The sequence below is a fragment of the Saccopteryx leptura genome, chromosome 2 (assembly GCF_036850995.1).
Source record: "Saccopteryx leptura isolate mSacLep1 chromosome 2, mSacLep1_pri_phased_curated, whole genome shotgun sequence".
In the NCBI taxonomy this organism is placed as follows: Eukaryota; Metazoa; Chordata; class Mammalia; order Chiroptera; family Emballonuridae; genus Saccopteryx; species Saccopteryx leptura.
Window position 1 is genome coordinate 4,083,553 of NC_089504.1, and position 20,400 is coordinate 4,103,952.

Below are 20,400 nucleotides of genomic sequence, written 5' to 3' on the forward strand. Positions count from 1 at the left end.
ATACCACAAAAGCCTGTGTGCAGGCACCGAAGGGCATTTCATTATTGCTGCTCTTGTTACTGATGATCACTCTTGTCACATCGGTTAGTCGTGGCTGTGGAGTTGGTGACACTCAGTGATAGAGCAGAAAGTGAGCCCTGCCTGCTCTCCTGAAGTTAGAGCCGCAGGGACCGCGGGCGGATTGGAGAGACTGGCTCGGGTCCAGGCTGTGCCCGACTGCTCTGTGCTCAGAGCTGCAGTCTGTCCCGGGCCATGGCGTGCACCCACCGAGCCCCTTCCGCAGGACATTGCCAGAGGAGGTGCAGGGCAGTTGTGGGCCCCTCTGCTCCTCGGAACAGCCCAGAGCCGTCTTTGCCACCGCCCTCAGGCCTCACAGCTTTGGCTTTCCTCTTACACCTCTGGTCTGACATGAGGCCAGCCCTGGAGCCTGCTGGGCCTGCACGGGTTCGAGTCCTTGCTTCACAGCTGGTAGTTCTGCACCTTGGGGTGGTTACCTCTCCTAGCCTCAGTTTCCCCATCTGTAGAATGGGGAGAACCAGAGAGCCTGGCTCGGAGGGAGGTTTAAGTGAGCCAAGGCACAAAGCGCTCCGCACACGTGGCCGTAGATGCTCATCTACGCCCTGGGCTCTTGCTGGGATGGATGTGAAGGAATGAATAGAGCATTCTGATTTTTTTTTTTTTTTTTGCATTTTTCTGAAGCTGGAAACAGGGAGAGACAGTCAGACAGACTCCCGCATGCGCCTGACCGGGATCCACCCGGCACGCCCACCATGGGGCGATGCTCTACCCACCAGAGGGCGATGCTCTGCCCATCCTGGGCGTCGCCATGTTGCGACCAGAGCCAATCTAGCGCCTGAGGCAGAGGCCACAGAGCCATCCCCAGCGCCCGGGCCATCTTTGCTCCAATGGAGCCTCAGCTGCGGGAGGGGAAGAGAGAGAGAGGAAGGAGAGGGGGAGGGGTGGAGAAGCAAATGGGCGCTTCTCCTATGTGCCCTGGCCAGGAATCGAACCCGGGTCCTCCGCACGCTAGGCCGACGCTCTACTGCTGAGCCAACCGGCCAGGGCGCATTCTGATATTTTTAAGGCTTGGTTTTCTTTGTGTTTAAAAAGGAAAAGTGCTAAGCAAGGGTGGGCTTTTGCTGACACCAGAATAGTAGGTTAACTTGGAAAGCGAAACGGGTCATACTGGGTTCCTGATGTCACATGAGCAGAACCTGGCTTTTCCAACCCATTTAACTCTGACTCAGAGGACAGGGTGACTAAGCTGGATGGGCAGCAGTACTGATTGTCACGTGGGAATACAGCCCGCTGGAGTCTTTTCTGCGCACAGCTCGTGGGAGCCGTAGAAGGAATACCGTAGGTGTTGGGCCCAGCGGTTCGCTTGTTTCCTGTAGGAAGTGCGGGCGCCTTGTTGGGTGCCCTCAGCTGGGCGGCTCTCGTGCAGGCGCCAGTGCCGGGCCCAGGAGTGTGGGCCCCCAGACGAGCCCCCCATGCCCGCAGCCGGGCAGCTCCCCTGGCCGCCCTCCTCGCCCACCTGGTGGAAGTCTGTTGCAAATGTCCCTTTGGCATGCATGTTTTGCAGGTTCCTGTGAACAGAAAGCAAGCGAGTGAAGCAGCTGTAAAATGTATATTTCATATTTAGGTGTATAAAATATATATAGCTATGCCTGGGCGTGTGAATGCTCACCTACCTACAAAGAGAATAATTTGATTTTCCAGCCTTCCCGGGAAGCACTCAGAAGTTTCTGGGGACTTTGGGCTAAAACTCAATTCGGCAGTAAAGTGATTAAAACAAAGTCCTTCCATTTAGTTTTTAAATACTTCAGACTTTGGCAATATCGAGATACGTGCTTTTCCCAGAAAGGCCGCTCTCCCCACCACCGCTGCCGCCTAAAACTTCTTACAACAGAAACAGTAGGGCATAGTTACCTTAAACTCATCTGTTGCTTGATCGCTGTGGAATTTTTATCACACAAACACAAACATGTTTTTCCTGTAAGTTCTTTTGTCCTATGAAATATTCCCGTAAACTCACCCCAACAAAAAACTGTCACAGGCATGGGACATTGAAATGAAAATAAGATCACTAGCCCCTGGCTCGGTTCCTTTGATCGCCTGTTCTCCCTGAGATCAGTGCGGTCTTGCAGACAGAGGGTGTCGAGTGCACACACAGGTGGAAATACTTTTCCAAGCTGCCCGTGGTCCACCAGTTGCCAGTTGGTTTTATTAACCGGTGCTGTGTGTCTTTGAGGGTGCGAGAACCAGGCCTGCGGGGCTCCCTGCCCTCGGGGACTGACCCGCTCTCATTACGGGCGCAGTCACCTGTCTGGGGCTGGGCTGCTGCTGCGCAAGTCTGCCCGTGTCTTCTGTTTAAATTTAGACCGGCCTCCCCGGAAGACAGCGGCAAAGGACCTCATTCATTCTCAAGAGGGGCAATTTTAAAGAAAAGTATTTCTGGAAGCGGGGTTGGGGTGGGGTGGGGGAGTAAGACACGCTTTTTCCGAAGTCTGTTTCCTGCCATTAACTTCGCCTCATATTTTACTAAAACTGACCTCATCATCTCAAACGTGCGAACCTAGTTTTAATGCCTTTTCCTACATCTTCCCCTTGCGTACACACATTTTTTTATATGTGTGTGTATATGTAGTTTTGTGGGGGGTTTTTTGGTTGGGAAGAAAAGATGCCTCATTTTGAAACCTAAAGGGGGGACTAAGAAAAGCCCTTTGTAATATATTGCCATATTATCACTAACTCCCCTGACAGTTGTGTCACAGAAGCAAGTCACCTGTCACTTAAGCTTGAGGTCTCTTTAATTTTCTCCCGGAATTCGCACCAGGCTGTCTTTAATTTGAGGCCTTTATTGGAATTCTGAAACCTCTCTGCCTCCCCGGCTCTCAGATCTATTCTGAGAGCTGTTACAGAATGTATACAATAACCAACAGAGGGATTGGAGAGGGCTGCAGCTCTGTTTATTTAACACTCTGGAGGGATTTCTGTGCTCACTCGGTCCTGGCTGCCCGGCTTTCAATATGGCTTTGACAGCCATTCTGCCCTTCTCATTAATTTTAAACAGTTAAAACACAGGAAAAAGAGGGAAAAGTTTTCATTATTAAAGTGCTTTACTTTTTAATAACAGAGGATTCTGTCCGCCAGGGGAAAGGGCATCTCGCTAATTTCACATTCATATTTTTAAAAAAAGAAAGGCGAGGAGGGTGACAGGTGTGCCGCAGAGGGGGCCCGCGGGAAGGAGGGGGCGCTGGGAAGTTTGCCTTCGCGCCAGTTAGAAAGGGCGAAGGCTCCTTGGTAATGACAACAGCAAATGTCCACTTTGGTGGCGCAGCTCCGCGGTGACTCTCCTCTCGGCGTCTGAGTGGAGAATACCCTTAGGGGGACCATGTACTGAGAAACCAGCTAGACTGTCATCAACAAAACAGGTAGCAGAAGTGATTTGACTAAACTAAAAACATCTTCAGGTTGTTAAATCTCGCCTAATACGGACATGAATGTCGATTCTGAAGAATGAGGCTGTTCCTTCTCTCCCTTTGTTCTTCCTCCAGCAGCTTTCAAAGCGAACGACACACAGTCGTCTAGGTCAGGCACGGGCAGCCAGACAGAGGCGTGCGCGCCAGTCCTCCGTGGGGCTCAGAGGACGTGGCTAGGCCGCGCCGGGGTCTCCCTGGTGACTTGCAGGGAGGGGCTGCGGCAGAGGCTCAATAGCACTGTTCACGGAGTCGGCACGGCAGCCAAATTGGCTGCAGAATGTGTTTCTTTGCATCTCAGTGTCACCTTCAAGCGTTCATGTTTGTTTTAAGATCTAAGAAACAAAAACCACTTGTTTTTCAGGGGTCCAAAAGAAAGGAAAGCTTTTCTCTGAGATTGTTAAAGGATGAGAAGAAAATACTCTTTTCTTAGCATTTCCCCTCTGCGGAGTCTCTCAGTGCCCACAGACGTGACTTCCCACGGGGGCAGTTTGCGGAAAGGGCCCACACCTCTCAGGCTTCTGGGAGCTCGGCGCGGTGGTCCAGGCTGAGAGAGGGGTCTCGGACACTGGGCGTCGCAGCACTGGGAGTTCTGACACGCACGGGCAGGCCCAGTGTGGGCAAGTCCCTGTGGGGTGTCATAAAGAGCAGCGGCCAGTGCCCCGTGCTCTGGTGTCAGGGAGGAAGATGTGAGGCCTAAATTGGAGATACGAGAGTCATTTGAAAGCAGTTGGTGTTTGGTGATGTTTTAAATTCCTGAATTGGACCTGGAAAACTCCAGTGTCTCCAGTGGCCTTCCATTTGGACCCGAGTGTTACGAGGCAATGGGGAAAAGTAAGCAAACGAGCAAATAAACAGGCCTGATCTGCTCCGTCACAGAGCCAGCCTCCTCGCTGCCGACTTGAACATCTTTATAGCGCCTTTTTTTCCCTGGTAATATTGAGAGGATTACCCTTGTCGGCCCCTAGGTGGTTACCGTGTGATTTTACTGTTATTAAATCCATTATAAACTGCTTCATTATTTCTGACTCTGACTCTGTCTCTCCTTTAATCCTCCCGCTACCCCCCCCAGAAACCCCGGGCCCCGGGCCCCCAGGACATCCAGGAGCGAGCCACGGCCTTGCAGACGGTGTTTGAGGATTACGTGCACTCCAGCGAGAGCATGGTCTCCTGGGCGCAGAAAGGTCAGTCAGCTTCTTGGGTGACTGGACGGCTGCCCCGTGGAGAGCGTGGCCTCCCCTCCCCACTCCTCCGGGCGAGTGGAGGGGCCATGAGGCTCTGCTCGCCAGCAGACGCTCCCAGGCTCCCCAATTCTGAGGTGTGGACGCAGGCATGGAGGGCTTTCAGGAGATAGTGGATGTTCATTTCACCCTCCCCCATGTTTTGCACAAACGAGTCTTTATCTTGGCTTATATCGGGACAAGAGCTTTGACCTAGCAATATGGGTCTTAAGGATCCGTTTTCCTCCTTTGAAAACTGGACAAAAGAGATATAACATGTCATTAGAAATAGCTGTAGAGATGGAAATGAGAAATGAAGGGGCGGGCAGGCGCTCCCAGACCCGAGCAGTTCCTGCTTGAAGGCACAAAGAATAGGGAGGCCCGAGCAGAGGGTGGGGGCCCAGCCCAGCCCCAGCCCAGCCCCAGCCCAGCCCCAGCCCCTCGGGCATCTGCAGGAGAGCTAGGCTTCAGTCGGTGGGCAGGCCTGAATAGGGTCAGCAGTCTCCTGGGATCACCACGCGTTGGGTGTGGACTCGGCTCACGTCAGCACGGAGCCACGTGGAGTGCCGGCCCTCGTGCGTGAGGGAGCCGTGTGTGTCATGGCTGCTGACCCTCACGTGTGCTCACGAGACTTCCTGGTGGGAGAGCCACTGTCCTTCAAGCCAGTTAGCTGCTGTTAGAAGAAGCCCGCTGGCTCACCAGTGCAGTGGGGCCTCACCTTGTGTCATTTTGTCCAAAAAAACACTGAGGAGGCGCAGCCGAAACCTGACTTCCCTGCCGGTTAGGCTGCGCGGAGGCTGTGGACAGTTTTGTTTCGTTTTCAAGCCACATAACCTATCCGTGACATTGAGGACTCAATGTGTGAACCATACATCCTTTCTTCTTGTTATGAACTGAGGCTTTTTTTAAATCATTTAACAAGTGTGTGTTGAGCTGGGCACTGTTCTCGGTGCTTGGGATACATCGGGGGATCAAAACAGACACATGTGCTCTCCTTTCAAACATTCTAGTGGGGGAGGGACAGACAGTGAGCGAAATAACCATAATAAATTATACATAAGTTAGTTTATTAAAAGGTGATTAGAACTGTGAAGAAAAATGGAGCAGGGTACGGGCTATGAAGAGGTTGACAGGGCAGAGTGCATTTTAAATAGAGGGCAAGGCGAGCCCTGTTGTGAAGGTGACACGAGCAGAAACCCAGAGAGGGGTCAGACCTGTGGGTCGGTCAGTGGGCATTGCAGGCAGTAGGAACAGCGGTGCCGAGGAACTGCGGAAGGACGTGCGGAGGGGGCAGAGGCGATCATTTGGATCAGCTCGGGCGTGGAGGCTGTTCAAGGGCCTGGGTTCCCCTGAGTAAGCTGCCAGAGGGCGTGCAGAAGAGGTTTGTGTGGTCTGAGGGAGGCTTCAACGGAACAGACTGCGACAAGGGTGAAAGCCAGCCGGGGTGGGCTGCGGGCCGCCATGGCCATTGGGTCGGTCAGCCGGCAGTGCCGAGTGCCTGTCGGCACCTTAGCGCTCTGTGAGTGCAGGCCTTGGTGTTGCCTGACACTGGAATCAGTGGGAGCTGCACCAGCGGAAAGATGGAGTCCCCGTGTCTGCCCCCTGACCGCTGGGGCGTGATCAGTGCGCATCTTCCAGCCTGAGATCTGATCACTGTTTAAAGAAACTCTTAGCCTTTCCCTGAAGTGAGCTCAGCAGTACCTGAGGGTTCCTAAGAGCCTCCCATAGAGTCGTGCTGGGACACATGTCGAGAAGAATTGAGTATTTGTCACAGTGTGACACTGCAGAGTTTGGTCCTTTGCAGAAAGATGGGCAGATCGGCTTGCTGTGCTGTGGAATCTCAGTTTCATAACAAAGTTGCAATGAAAAGAAAGAACTCAAACCCACATTAGCATCTTCGATTTTGATATTCGGAGTATTTCCTGTGTTCTAGGGAGACTGATCATTTTAAGGTGTCTGGGTCATGGGAGTGAAAGTTATAGTAACTAATGCTTCAGGAAGATGGTTTTGTGTTTTCTCAGTCGTTACCATTGAACTTGTTAACACCAAGAAGCAGGGGTACTTGTCTTCCTTTGTAAGGCTATTGAAAATAAATGAATCAGTGTTCTCACCTGCTAGTTGATTTCCACATCAGCTTGATGATGGCTGGGAGGAGCCTCGTGTAACAGGTCTCAGTCACCTGCTTCAGACAGGAAGCTTTGCTCCTCACGTCTCCTCTGCTCAGGACCGAGTTCTGCAGGGTTGGGAGGTGTGTTCACAGAGCTGCGCTGTAAAGTGCAGTTTTACAACTGGGGACTGGGGACAGCTACCACACCCCGGGAGTGACACTGTCTTTTACATTTCAATCTTTTGCATAAGCAGATTCCCCACTATTGACTTGCCTCCCTTTTATGCCATTTCAGAACCCGCCTCATGAATAATTAACAAAGCAGCTGGTTTTGCCTTTATGGCAGAAACTCGTTGGAAACAGGGCCAAGTATGCATTTGTTTTTCTTTTCCTTTTTACGACCCCGTCATTGTTAATAACCAGCTAACGTGTCCAGAGGCACGTTAGCTCTTTTCTTCTCTTATTTCATGCATCTTTTTTAGCTTGAGATTCAAGTGGTGAAAATTGTGGTGACATAAGTTTGGACTCCAGACTCCTAAGTGGAATCCTTTCCCTGCAAATGACCACTTCGCCTGCGGGTCACCCCTCCCCACTCTCGGGTCTCCCCGAAGGGCAGGGCTGATGTGTGTAGGGCTATGCCAGGCTTGGAAGGGTTGCTGCTCAGAGTCAAGCAAACCAGACCACACGTCAGCCCACTCCCCTCAGCGTGTCCGAGGCAGCGTGGGCACTGGGCCGGGCTTTGTCCCAGCAAATGGTGACGAGCTGCCCTGGTCCCCCTCCCTCGGGGCAGTTGTCGCTGTTGGTGTCCGGTTGAAGTGTGTGTGCCCCTGCTCTGGACAGGCGTGTGCTCCTCTGGGCTAGCGGGCTGGAGTGTGCTCTCCCGCCTTCTTGATCCTGAGTGTCGTTCATAAGACACCATCATTCCTGAGCAGATGCACAGGAATAAATTTGATTCTATGAGAAAGGGCAAAGTGTCCATGCAGAGTCATTTTTTTTTTTTTTACAGAGACAGAGGGATAGATAGGGATAGACAAACAACGGAGAGAGATGAGAAGCATCAATCATCAGTTTTTCCTTGTGACACGTTAGTTCATTGATTGCTTTCTCATATGTGCCTTGACCGCGGGCCTTCAGCAGACCAAGTAACCCCTTGCTCGAGCCAGCGACCTTGGGTCAAACCAGATGAGCCGCGCTCAAGCTGGGCGACCTCGGGGTCTCGAACCTGAGTCTTCGGCATCCCAGTCCGACACTCTATCCACTGCGCCACCACCTGGTCAGGCCCATGCAGAGTACTTTAAAATAGATTTCCCTTAATTCATCAACATCTGGCCGGGAACGCAGAATCAGTGATTGCACAGAGCTCAGGCCCTGGCAGCAGCTGCCTCTGTCCTGCCACATGGGCGTGGGGCTCACTTCTCCACTCGCGTGGTCTGGGCCCTCCACCCATTCCTGCTGCGGTCATTACATGGCCACACGAGCCACTTCCCGCCCCTCAGAAGGTCCTGTACACAGCTGCTGCCGCCTTTCAAATCCCTGCTGCTCTGCATTACCCAGATGCGGGCGTCTGCGCGCAGGTCTGAGGATGACCTGCTGTCGCTGTCCCCAGTGAGAAGGAAGCCTGAGGACGGGCTTGGCAGAAAACGTGCCGTGCGCACTGCCGGCTGAGCACTTGTCTGGGAGGAGACACATCGGCCTTCTCTTGGCAAACGCGTTATCCCTGTAGAGCTGGGGACCAGGCACGCACGTCTCCTGGGACAGGCTGTGGGGACGAAGAGGAAGGGGACACAAGGCAGAGGACAGGCAGGGAGGAGGCCTGGGCCAGCACCTGTGGAGCAGATGGAGCTCGAGTCCTTGTGTGGGCTGGACTGGGCTGCTGGGTGCAGCCTGGTCTCTCAGACAAGGCACTGCTGGGGGCTGCAGAAAGAAGGGGGAGAGAAGAGGCCAGGCCCCCAGTCCAAGGTCGCGTGCGCCTTTCCTCCCCGAGGACTGGGCCATGGAGCCGTGTCTGCAGGCCTTGTGTCCGAACCCTCCAGACCACACGGCCCATTTGAGGGGGTAAAGATTTCCTTTGAAAAAGCAGCCAGTCCCCAGTTATTAGAAAGGGAGGAAGCACAGTTAAGGGTGGGGTGCAGAGGACCTGGCTCGGTTATTATTTCCCATCGATTGGGAAAAGGAGTTCACTTTGCTCAGTAAATAGAGCTTTGATGGATTCCCAGGACCTTCCAGGAGCTGATCTGCTAAAATGACACTTTTTATTACTGTTCGTAAACGCCAACCTCCAGGTGCTACTGGGATATTACATTTAAGCTGTGGGCAAACTTGCCAGTCCAGTGGCTCAACAGGCGAGGGCGAGAGGCTGGTGTTCAGTGCCTGCCTCCATCGGACTGGACGCTGCAGCACCAGGTGGGCGTGGCGGGGAGTGAGGTGCTCAGTGAGGGACGGGGCCCTTCGGGGCGGCCCCTCCCGCCATGCGGGGGGCAGGGCAGAGGCTTGGTTTTTGTTGTTATTGCAAGGTGTTCAAGGGGCACCAGCTACAGCTACGGGAAGATCTTTCCACAAAGGGATGTGCGTGGTGTGCCCACAGCGTCCCCGCCTCCGCCTTTCACCCAGCCTGGGTCTCAAACGGGGACCTTTTCCTTAACTTTGAGATGGGACTGAAACTTTCATGATAGAATGTCTGATGAACATCTCTAAACTGTTAGCAGTCCTCAAGGGATGAACTGTTTTGTGGACTACTTTAAACATTTAATCATCTTTTTTCTCCCTTAAAAATTCTGTTTCATTTCCTTTTACACATTTCTTGAATGGGTAGGAAGCGCTGTAGCAGTCATCCCGATACTATAGAATGCACTGGGTTTTCAGGTCCCGGGAGGGCCCGTGGCGGTGGTACCGGTGAGCGCTCCTGATGGGGCTGGAGGCGGGGCTCCGGGTGTGGGCATGTTCACAGTGACGTCCTCCTTAAGAAACGTGAGGGCAAGCACGAAGCCTCTGAACCTTTGGAATTGTGTAACATTTGTGTACGTTAACCACTGAAAAATAAGTTCACGTAGGGAACTTTTCTGATATAAAAGTATAATGAGTTCAGTTTTTATAAGAAGATGCAGCCTACGTACATTGGCTGTGTCTGACGTTCTGTGCTTAGTCTCTGTCACTGGGTTTGCCAGGCACTGCTCAGCGCCCAGGCTGGGGAGGGCCGGGCTCCTGCCCTCGGGTTATTGGAGGCGGCACAGTCAGGCCTGAAGTTAGGCCGTGTGTATTCAGGTGACAGTCGGGACCTGCAGGGTAGTGTGTGTCTGTGATTAAACAAAACACGTGTGGATTTAGGCTGCTGTGTGCGCGGTCCTGCTGGCTGTGTGCAGTCCCGCCCGGCCAGGTGGCCCGCTCGGGCAGCCTCTCGCCTGACAGACACCCCCCCTTGCCCCGCAGCGCTGCAGTCCTTCATCCGCTCCTACGCCACCTACCCCCGGCACCTGAAGCACATCTTCCACGTCCGCGCACTCCACCTCGGCCACGTGGCCAAGAGCTTCGGGCTGAGGGATGCGCCCGCCAAGGCCGGCGCCTCGGCTGGGAAGAAGAAGAGAGCGGCCCTGAAAAGGTAAGCGCGCCAGGTGTGCCCATCACCTGGCCGGCCGGCGCCCACTGGCTGTGCAGCTCCCGCGGGTCCGCGCCGGAGGAGGCACTGGTGGAGACTCTCCTGTCTCTGGTCTTCGTGGTAAGTTGTCACCAGTATCCTCCCCTCTCTCAATACAGTGAGTGCTCAAACGGAGTAAAATACCTAAGTGTAACGTTTTGAAGGCACCGGAAGAAATGTGGTGGTGTCTTCTGTCGGGTCCAGATGTGGGGAGCTCCCTGCTCGTCAGCAGAGTCACTGGGGACTTGGCTCAGTCGGAGCTCCTGGGGAGCCTATGGGGCTTGTTTGGGGACTTGTGGTGGGTTCCCTGACACTGGACCCGTCCACACCCCTGGCCGGGTGAGGCTGCAGGTGCCCCAGAAGCCACCCTCCTGCAGGGCACTCCGTGTCACTGTCCTTGGTGCCGCCGTGCACACCCAGGGCCGAGCAGGTAGAGGCAGCACTTGGACTCCGCCCTCCCCCCGAAAGCATGTGCAGCCCTGTGCCCAGGTCCTGGGGACGGAAGCGTCACAGTGAAGCACGTTGCCCTGGGGGTTGGCACTGGGCTCATCTCAGGAGGACCTGAAATGACTTCCCTCAGCAAAGCCCGTTCGCAGAAGCTCCCTGTCCTCACGGGCCATGACCCTTCAGGACCGGGCCTAGCTCTTACCGGGCTGCAGTTCCCCAGGAGTCCAGCGGGTCGCCGTCTCTGCTTGTGTGGTGTGGGGGGGCAGTGCAGGCACCAGGAGCCCTCGAGCGCTCTTGGCGGGCATTATGCGTTTTTTGTATAATTACAAATGCTGGCGTACACATGCCTTCTGGTCTGTTGGGGACCTGTGGGCACACACTCAGCATGCCTGCAGTGTCCTCTGTCACCGGGAAGTGCTGGTGGCATCGTCAGCCTGCTCAGGCCCAGTTTCTCTGTTGTGAAGTGACAAAGGGAGAGGACCGCCCGGTGTAGGGAATGGCCGCGGGCCTTGGAGTCCTGGAACGGCTGCGTCCCTGCCCCGGTCTGCTGCAGGCTGCGAGCTCTGGGCCGTGGGGTTGCGTCACTGCACAGAGCCTCACTTCCTCAGTGACAGTAGGGAGAAGGAAGTTGTATTTTTAGCTACTTCACAGGTGGTTTTAAGAACCAAAATTGTGTTCCACATGAATATGCTTTCTGAACCATGAGGGGCCGTAGGGATACAGCCCCTGCGGACACGGCTGGAACCCGAGGAGTCAGGGCTCTGGAACCTCCAGCGCGACCTGTGCAGGGACATGACCCCCAGGGCTCTGTACTGGGTAGAACTGCCTAATTACAATACAGCCCCTGCGGACACGGCTGGGACCCGAGGAGTCGGGGCTCTGGAACCTCCAGCGCGACCTGTGCAGGGACATGACCCCCAGGGCTCTGTACTGGGTAGAACTGCCTAATTACAACTCCAATTTTGGAATTTTTAAGAAGCTTTGTTGTTTCTGACATTACTAGCTCTCACGGACAGTAGTCTGTGAGGCGGGCGTTTCTCCATGTGCTGCTGTGCTGCGCTGCCCGGGAGAGACGGAGACCAGCCCAGTCCCTCCGGGCGGCGCTGACTTGCAGAGCACTGCCAGCCGCCAGCGGCAGGCTCCCTCCTTTGGGTTTGGGCCACAGAGGTCGGCACGTGGTAACTTTGGTTCTGAGTGTCTGACAGACCGTGAGGCCTGCGGTCGGCCTCAGAGTGACCTCCTGGCCGTCTAGGAGCCCAGCCGTCCTCTCTCCATCTCTGCATGTCGCACTCTGAGGTGGTTGGAAGAGATTTGCCGGATGATTACTGGCCGGAAACACACTTGTTTATTGCTGTCCCCACACCTCAGTGTGAGCCCGCTGTTTAATTGTCGCTGACCACCTTCATGATGGGCGTTTCACAAGCAGCTGTTAGTTCAGAGAGCAGCTCCTCAGACTGGGGTCCTCCGCCCCATCCAGGTCCCGGACGCAGAGCGGGAGGCAGAGGGGCGGTTGGGAAGGGGACGCGGAGCCAGCATTGTCCTTACCTTGAGAAGCCACTAGGGAGAGAGCAAGCCGCCGCCTGCTTCTGCTGACCCTCTCTGGCAGATGGGCACCAGGGCGACTGTGCCCCTGTGCGCGGGGATTTAACAGGGCTTTATTTCGGGAAGAATGGACTGATTAGCCGATAAAGAGCATGTAAGATGGCATGGGGCAGCCTTTGATGTCTGGCTGGCGAGGCAGGGCGCCGGCGGGGAGTGACAGCAGTGTGTGACAGGATTACGGCGCCCGTGACAATGCCGCGCTCTGTTCTCGCCATGTCCCCGCTCTGTTACGGCTCCTGTCCCGTCGTCATGCCCTTCTTTTGAAGGCATTTCCCTCCAAGCTCCTACGTCCTCCCACCCGCCCGCCTCGCCGACGCAGCCGGGCACTTCAGGATACAGTGGGTACCTCTTTTATTTGGGGAGATCTTGTCACTCCTGGCGGAAGAATGACTCCGCAGCTGATCTGCACACGGACTGTATAATTGTGGGCAGGGTGAGAGGCGGAGGGACTGACAGATTTCCCACCTCAGTCAGGGCCCGAGCGTTGCCAGTCGCTGCTTTCTGAGGACTGGGAAGAAAAGTTCGTGAAACCCCACAACGTACAGAGACTTGTGCTGCGGCCACATGACTGTTCTGAGCTGCGGCATCTCCGCTGAGACCCATCTGTCCAGCCAGAGCACAGGCTCCTTCTGTTTTATGTGGGGTGCAATAACAGCCCTCCGTTCTCTCGGTTGTGACACATTCCATTTTACGGTGTTTGCTGCCCAGAGTAATTGTGTGTTCTCTGCAGACCTTGGGTGTCTGCAATCCAAAGTCATCAGCCTGTGGTGGAGTCCCGCCTCACCTGTCGTATAGGAGAGTCCAGCCGGGTGCTTCTGCAAGCTGGGGCCCCAGTGGGCACCCCGTGCTGCATCACAGGGCGTTTCTGTCTCGTCTCTGTGCCTTTATGCCTGTACCTGACCATTTTTCAGGAGAAGACAACCAGTAGTTAATGAAGTGAGCTCTAAATCACCAGGTCTCTCTGCTTCCTCAGTCCTCGGGTGTGGAAGGGAACGCCGAAAGTCTTCCCCTGCGTGAAGTAAGTCATAGTCACAAACCTCTGATGCCTACACGCCTGTCAGCATGCTGCCCCAGACACGACACACATGTACATGGGAGCCGGGGCTGGTGCTGAAATATTGAGCGGCCCTTCAGCAACAGCCGCCAGGAACACAGCGCTTCTCTCCCGTGAAGCAGCTTCTGGTTTGAAGCTGTGTAGGTTCAGCAGATCCCGAGAGGCAAAGCTGACACACATTCCAGGCTGTCTGCCCAGGGGATGCCGAGACCCAGCGCCGTCTGCCAGGGTGTCTGCCTGTCTGTCTGTTTCTAGGCCCTCACACACATGAGCAGGCGCGGGTCCCTCGTCTGCCTGACACTGGAAAGTGGCTCAAGACTTTGGAAAGAAACTAAGGGGTTTAAGATCTTGGTGCTGTCGTGACAGTGTGGGTTGCCGCCCTGCCGGGTGAGTTATGTGTGACAGTTAGGAGCTGTTCCCCCAGGTGACCTGAGTGGCTTGCGCCCCCTGCTCTTCTTGGTGCCCTGAACCCCCAGCAGCTCCCTGCTCCCCTGGCCTCTGCTCTGCTTGTACAGTCAGCAGCACAGCAAAGCTGAATTGTTGGCTGTTCTTTAACGCAATATAGTTCTATTTTATTTGTGTACATTTTCTCAAACCAGCCTAGCCGAAAGTGTTGCCTGGTAGTTCCTGATTTTGCCCAACGGGTAAACAGTGTAAAAGTCTAAAACGGAGGCTCTCTGATCCCTCAGTACTTCCCGATCTGAGTGTTGTGGTCCGTGCGCAGCAGCCTGTGGTCACTGCTGAAGGCACGTGGGGCTGCCCTGGGCTCTGGTCACGCGGAAGCCCGCAGGCCGAGCCCCGCTGAGCGCCAGCCAGACAGCGCTGCTGGGACTCCGTGTGGGGCTGTCTCCCCAAGAGGCGGCCTCCCCGTGCGCCTTACTCTCCAGACGTCTTGGCATTGTCACAGGTACTTGTCACTGAAGTTCAGGTTAGAGAGTTTGCAGAGCTCTGTTGTGGGGCCTTTTCCCTCTTTGAAGCCCTTTGCTCGGTCACTCTGTGATTCCCACCCTCACAGGTTTGATAATTGTTAAGTAATAGAGTCACTATGTTGCATACTCTTCTGGTTTGAGAAGTTCATACCCTCGCTCTCGCCTTGTTTCTGACCGCGGACTGACCACTATGAGCCTCTGGGTTTGATGCGTGCAGGGATCTGGGGTGAAGCACTTGTTAGCGGCGTGCCCTCGGACAAGTGCCCAGCCTCGGTGCCTTGGTCCCCTTACCTGTCAGTGTCGGGGACCAGCACTGTTGTGTACGAAGCATCGTGCAAGAATCCGGAGCAGGAATACGCGGGAGTCCTCGTTGGGAGCCACCATAACAGTAGCACTCTGTCCCCTGGCCTCCGTCACACTCATGTCCCGGACCAGGAGAGTGCAGCGAGCTCTCAGTGTTCACGTCGTGAACAGCCTGGAGAACACCGCCCGGCGCTCCGAGCCCCGCGCTGAGAAGCCGCCACCGCACCTCTCCGCGCAGCGACACCCTCGTCGTGAGGAGCAGCCTGCCTGCCAGTTTCTGTGTGGCATTTACAGCCTCCCTAATACCCCTTCGTTAGCTGGAGGCAGCGCTGGAAGCCGGCCCGCTGTGAAAATGCTCTCGATCCCATCAAGCCAGTCGTCACTCTGTAAGCGTGAGGTCAGAGGCTGGACACAGCTCCCCGGGGGGTGGGGGTGGTCCATGCAGACCCCTGCGCGGGAGCGGGCCTCCTCCTGCCGTCCCCGGCAGCCTTCACCGCTGAGCCCTCCAGCTGCTCAGCAGGCTCTCCTTGCGTCCCACACTGCCTCCATTCCGGGTGGCCTTCGGCATCACCTGGACACGTACAGCAGCCTGCTGCCGGGGGCCCTGCAGTCACCACGCTCACCCTCACCCGCCCTGCGTGGCCAGCCTCGCTGACCGACCGCACAGCCCTCTGCGTTCTCCCCTTGGGGCCTCACGCCTGAGCGGCCCGTGGGCCATGATCACCCCTGCAAGGACGTCTTCCCTGACCTGCCTGCCCAGGTGGACGCCCACCCGCTGCCCCGCCTGCACTGCCTGACAGCCGGGCCACGTCCGTGGCGTTGCGGGGGTGGCGTGTGTCTGTCTCCTTGAGCGGAGCTCGGGGCGGGGCTGCATCCCCGCCTCCTGCCATTCTGGCCCATGGCAGGTGCCTGGGAAACTGAGGAGGTGAATGGCAGCCGGAAGCACCCTATGATTCTGAGGAGGAGCATGGAGCATGGAGGGGAAAAAAAGGAGAAAAGATTTGTTCTGATGTGAGAAGAGATGAGCCTGCCTGCTGTGGCCCATGTCCGCCCGATATGCCCCCCTTCCTCCTGGCATCGAAGCCAGCTCCCCGGGAGGGACCAACGGGTGGAGGAGGCATGGGGAACAGCCGCAGAAAGTGAGAATGAGCGGGTTCAGGGTTGGGGTCACTCGGCCTCTGCCGGAAGAGCAGGGGAAGCCACCGTGACCACGACCACAGCTGTGAGGACAGGCGTGTGTGTCCTGAGTGGGGGCAGTCTCACTCTACAGCAAAGCTGTGACACTTGTCCAGGTCTCTACCCGGGAGACTAGCCCAGTGAAGGCTGAAGTCACAAAGAGCGAAATGGATGTCATCATGAACTTGACCACCAAATCTTAGACATCTAGACCATATTCAACCCTTGGGAGCCTCGGGGCGGCTGTGGAGTGTAGACAGGGGCACACTCTGCTGGGCTCTCCGGCAAGGGAACGAGATGGGAGGCCAGAAGCTACCGCTGGATTATCTTTCGGGACATTTGTACTCGGGAGAAGTGTCCAGACGGGACCGGGACAGGAGCGCGCTGTGGAGGGTAGCTGGGTCTCCCGGCAGAACACCCGGCACAGCGGTCACTCGGGCCGTGTGTGGGGAGTGCCTTGCTGACTGGCGTCCGCAGGCCGTGTGGGCACAGGCTGCCGTGGGGTCACTCTCCCTCAGCACATGTCCAGCCCTGTCCTCACGCCCCTGCAGCGAGGGGCCGTGGCCGCCTCCCAGGGCTCTGCTCACTGCTGATGGTGCCCGCAGCCTCTGCGTTCAGCCTCCTGGTTCCACCACTGGTGTTTCCTCTCTGACACCATGCAATTACCAGCGCTCTGCTGCCTCGAACAAACACAGCCTCTTCCCACCTGGCTAATGAGGCGATTAGAGGACTCCATGGTGACCTTGCGCTTCCGCCACACCTGGGTCACCTGCAGACAGCAGGAGCCTAGGGATGAGCTTTTGGCCCAGCGGTTGGGCTGACAACAGAACAGGAGCCCAGCCAGCCTGTCCCGGGTGGGGCCGGAGAAGGCACGCTCGCTGTTGGAGCCTGGAGCACCAGGACCGGAAGGGGAGGCTGGCCCGCGTGGCCCACAGGAGCCAGGGAGGCACGCTCGCTGTTGGAGCCTGGAGCACCAGGACCGGAAGGGGAGGCTGGCCCGCGTGGCCCACAGGCACCAGGGAGGCACGCTCGCAGTTGGAGCCTGGAGCACCAGGACCGGAAGGGGAGGCTGCCCCGCATGGCCCACAGGCGCCAGGGAGGCACCAGGACCGGAAGGGGAGGCTGGCCCGCGTGGCCCACAGGCACCAGGGAGGCACGCTCGCCGTTGGAGCCTGGAGCACCAGGACCGGAAGGGGAGGCTGGCCCGCGTGGCCCACAGGCGCCAGGGAGGCATGTGCAGCGGGCAGCGCCCAGCTCTCCATTAGCGCGTCCCTGCGTGGACTCTCCAGTCCATGCTGTCTCGGGGACGGGGACGGACATGGTGGGCCCCCAGCTCTCCCCTCACCGCTTCATTCTGTCTCTCCTGCAATCTGTCCCCGTGTTCCTTGGGCTCCTTTCTGAGTACGATGTCCCCAGCCCCTCTGCGCTTTGCTTTAGTCACACCAGGGCCTTTCCATCTGGTTACGACTGAACAAAATGACCCCAGGTCTTCACCAGCTGTCTTCATTCTGAGGTCTCGATGTCCAAGATGCAGAGTGATGTCTTAGTCAAGATGATGGGGTTTGAGAACCAGTGTCCCTAGTGACAGCAGGTAACTCTGAATATTAGTTTTATTATTTGTTTATTTACTTATTTATATTTATTTATAAATATAAAGACAGAAGGACAGACAGGAAGGGAGAGAGATGAGATGCATCAATTCTTCGTTGCAGCAACTTAGTTGTTCATTGATTGCTTTCTCATATGTGCCTTGACTGTGGGCGGTGGGGGGGGGGGGAGTACAGCAGAGTGGAGTGACCCTTTGCTCAAGCCAGTGACCTTGGGCTCAAGCTGGTGAGCCTGGGCTCAAGCTGGCAACCTTAGGGTTTTGAACCTGGGTCCTCCATGTCTCAGTTTGATGCTCCATTGCACCACCACCTGATCAGGCTATTTTTTTAGTGAGAGACAGGAAGGGAGAGGATAAGCATCAACTTGTAGTTGTGGCACCTTAGTTGTTCATTGATTTTTTCTCATACATGCGTTGACCGGGGCCTCCAGTTGAGTCAGTGACCCCTTGCTTAAGCCATCAACCATGGAATCATGTCATTGATCCTGCCCTCAAGCTAATGACCCCGCACTCAAGCTGGTGAGCCTGCGCTCAAGCCCGCGACCTTGGAAGTTTCAAACCTGCGTCCTCAGCATCCCAGGTTGATGCTCAGTGCACTGCAGCACTGCCTGGTCAAGCTTTGTGTGTTAGTTTTAAGTTCTTTGGTTTTTTGGTGGTGATGGTGGTGGCAGCATCTCATGGGGGCTGGTGTGTGTCCTTAGGTCTGCTGAGTTCATGTGTATTACCTCACTGAGACCTCATGAGGTCCCTGTGACCAGGGAGAGTCCCCAGTAACACTGAGGAAATGGGTGTGCCTGGCCATGTGGCTCTGAGTCTGGAGACCTGGAGCCCACACTCCTGGCACTTGTCTGCTGCCTTGCTTATCCCTTCTGGAAGCTTCTGGTTTCTAGAATCAGTATTAGGCAAACTAACGAGTGTGTGAGCCGTGTTAAGGACGTGTTTCTACGTGGACAGGCCATTCCTATGACTGAAGTCGCAGACTGGGAGCAGGAGGCAGTGTATGCGGAGAACTCGGGTGGAGACCGCCAGAGCAGTAGACCCTGGAGGGGACTGGGGACGCGCAGGTCCCAGGGCATCGTCCCGGGAGACCTGTGAGAAGAGACGATCGTGGGCACGCCTGAGTGCGAGGGTTTCTCCACTTTCACTTCTCCCGGGGCCAGGGCAGTGGGCACCTGAGGGAGCCTGGGCCTGCTCGGTGCCAGCTCAGGCCGAGCCCTGGTGTTCGGCTTCAGCCTCGCTGGGCGGTGGGCACTGGAGGTGAGTGTGGGGCGTGCACCATGGCTGTTGAGTAAACACCAGTTCCTCTGCCCGCTTCCTCTCTCTGGGTCTGTATGTCAGGGCGAGGGCTCCGTACCGTCCTCCCTGAGTGCCCCCCGCCTGGCCCTCGCCCCAGCAGCCGCACTGCCCCTCTGTGGTCGTCTGGGCGTCCTCTGCTTCAGGCCGTCCGACCGCAGGTGCCGTCTCCCCAGTGTGGACCCTGCTTGCCTTAGAGCTCCTGAGAGGGAGGCCACAGTGACCGGTCTCGTTTTCCACGCTGGCCTCTTTGAGAGTCACATGCTGAGTGTGCAGGAATCGCAAACATGAAGTACAAGCTGACGTTCTTGCTGATGAAAGCAGGCCTGCTCCATGTGCCCCATGTCAGCTCCGCCACGGCACGCCATCTCCTCTGCCTTCCCGGCCCCACTGCTAGTGGCTGTCAGCATTTAAGGAGGGCCTCCACACAGGCCCCGTGGTACATGCTTTGATTCACTAGCGCAGGGGTCCCCAAACTTTCTACATAGGGCCAGCTCACTGTCCCTCAGACCGTTGGAGGGCCGGACTATAAAAAAAAACTATGAACAAATCCCTATGCACACTGCACATATCTTATTTTAAAGTAAAAAAACAAAACGGGAACAAATACAATATTTAAAATAAAGAACAAGTAAATTTAAATCAACAAACTGACCAGTATTTCAATGGGAACTATGGGCCTACTTTTGGCTAATGAGATGGTCAATGTCCAGTTTCATATTTGTCACTGCTAGCTGTAACAAGTGATATGACGTGCTTCAGGAGCCGTGACGCATGCGTCCCGCGTCACCAGAAGTAGTGCTGTACGTGAGCGACTCCGCGCTTTGCGGCACCACCACATACAGTACTCCAGGAGCACAGGCTACAGATGCATCCTGTGTTCCTCTCACTGACCACAGATGAAAGAGGTGCCCCTTCCGGAAGTGCGGCGGGGCTGGATAAATGGCCTCAGGGGGCCGCAGTTAGGGGACCCCTGCATTAGTTCATGTAGTCCTCCTGTGAGTGAGCCACGGGGACTCAGCTGCACGGGGAGAGTGTTCCCGGGGCCACGGGGCCAGCTCAGCTCATGTGCCCATCCTAGGCCTCACATCCCCGCACCGCCAGCTGCCCGTCAGACAGAATCCATCGTCAGGGTGGCTTGTCTCAGCCTGGGTTCTTTTCAAAACCTGGTTCGTAAAATTACCCAAACTTACAGTAGGGACGGGCCAGCAGAAGGGGGTGCAGCAGATGGTGACGGTGGGGCTGTGGACACCTCTGCTCTCCACCCCCGTCGTGGTGTCCCCTCCCACAGGCTGGGGCCCGCACCCAGCCCCCTGCTCCAGCTCTGCGGCTCAAGAGGAAGCTCGCCATCTCAGTCCCAGCCTGCACACACGTGGTGATTGAAACCATCACCTGCTGTGACTGCCCGGGCCAGGCTCACCTCCTAGCCGAGGCCCATCCTTCTGCCCTGTTAGGGTGTTGTGGGAACTGGTCACCCAGGGTGTCAGCTGTTCCAGCAGACTTTCCATCTGCACCTGAGATCAGTGTGCCCCATAGCGTCACCCCAGTCATCA

General features: G+C 56.1%; 1 protein-coding gene across 1 annotated transcript in view; it reads left to right on the forward strand.

Moving 5' to 3' along the window:
* The window catches only part of DDX31 (DEAD-box helicase 31), a 72,236-nt gene that overhangs the window by 44,568 nt on the left and 7,268 nt on the right, over positions 1 to 20,400 (forward strand). The window contains exons 18-19 of the mRNA XM_066366811.1: positions 4,552 to 4,663; positions 10,233 to 10,401. Of these exons, the coding sequence (XP_066222908.1) occupies positions 4,552 to 4,663; positions 10,233 to 10,401 (281 nt within the window). The remainder of the gene's footprint in view (positions 1 to 4,551; positions 4,664 to 10,232; positions 10,402 to 20,400) is intronic.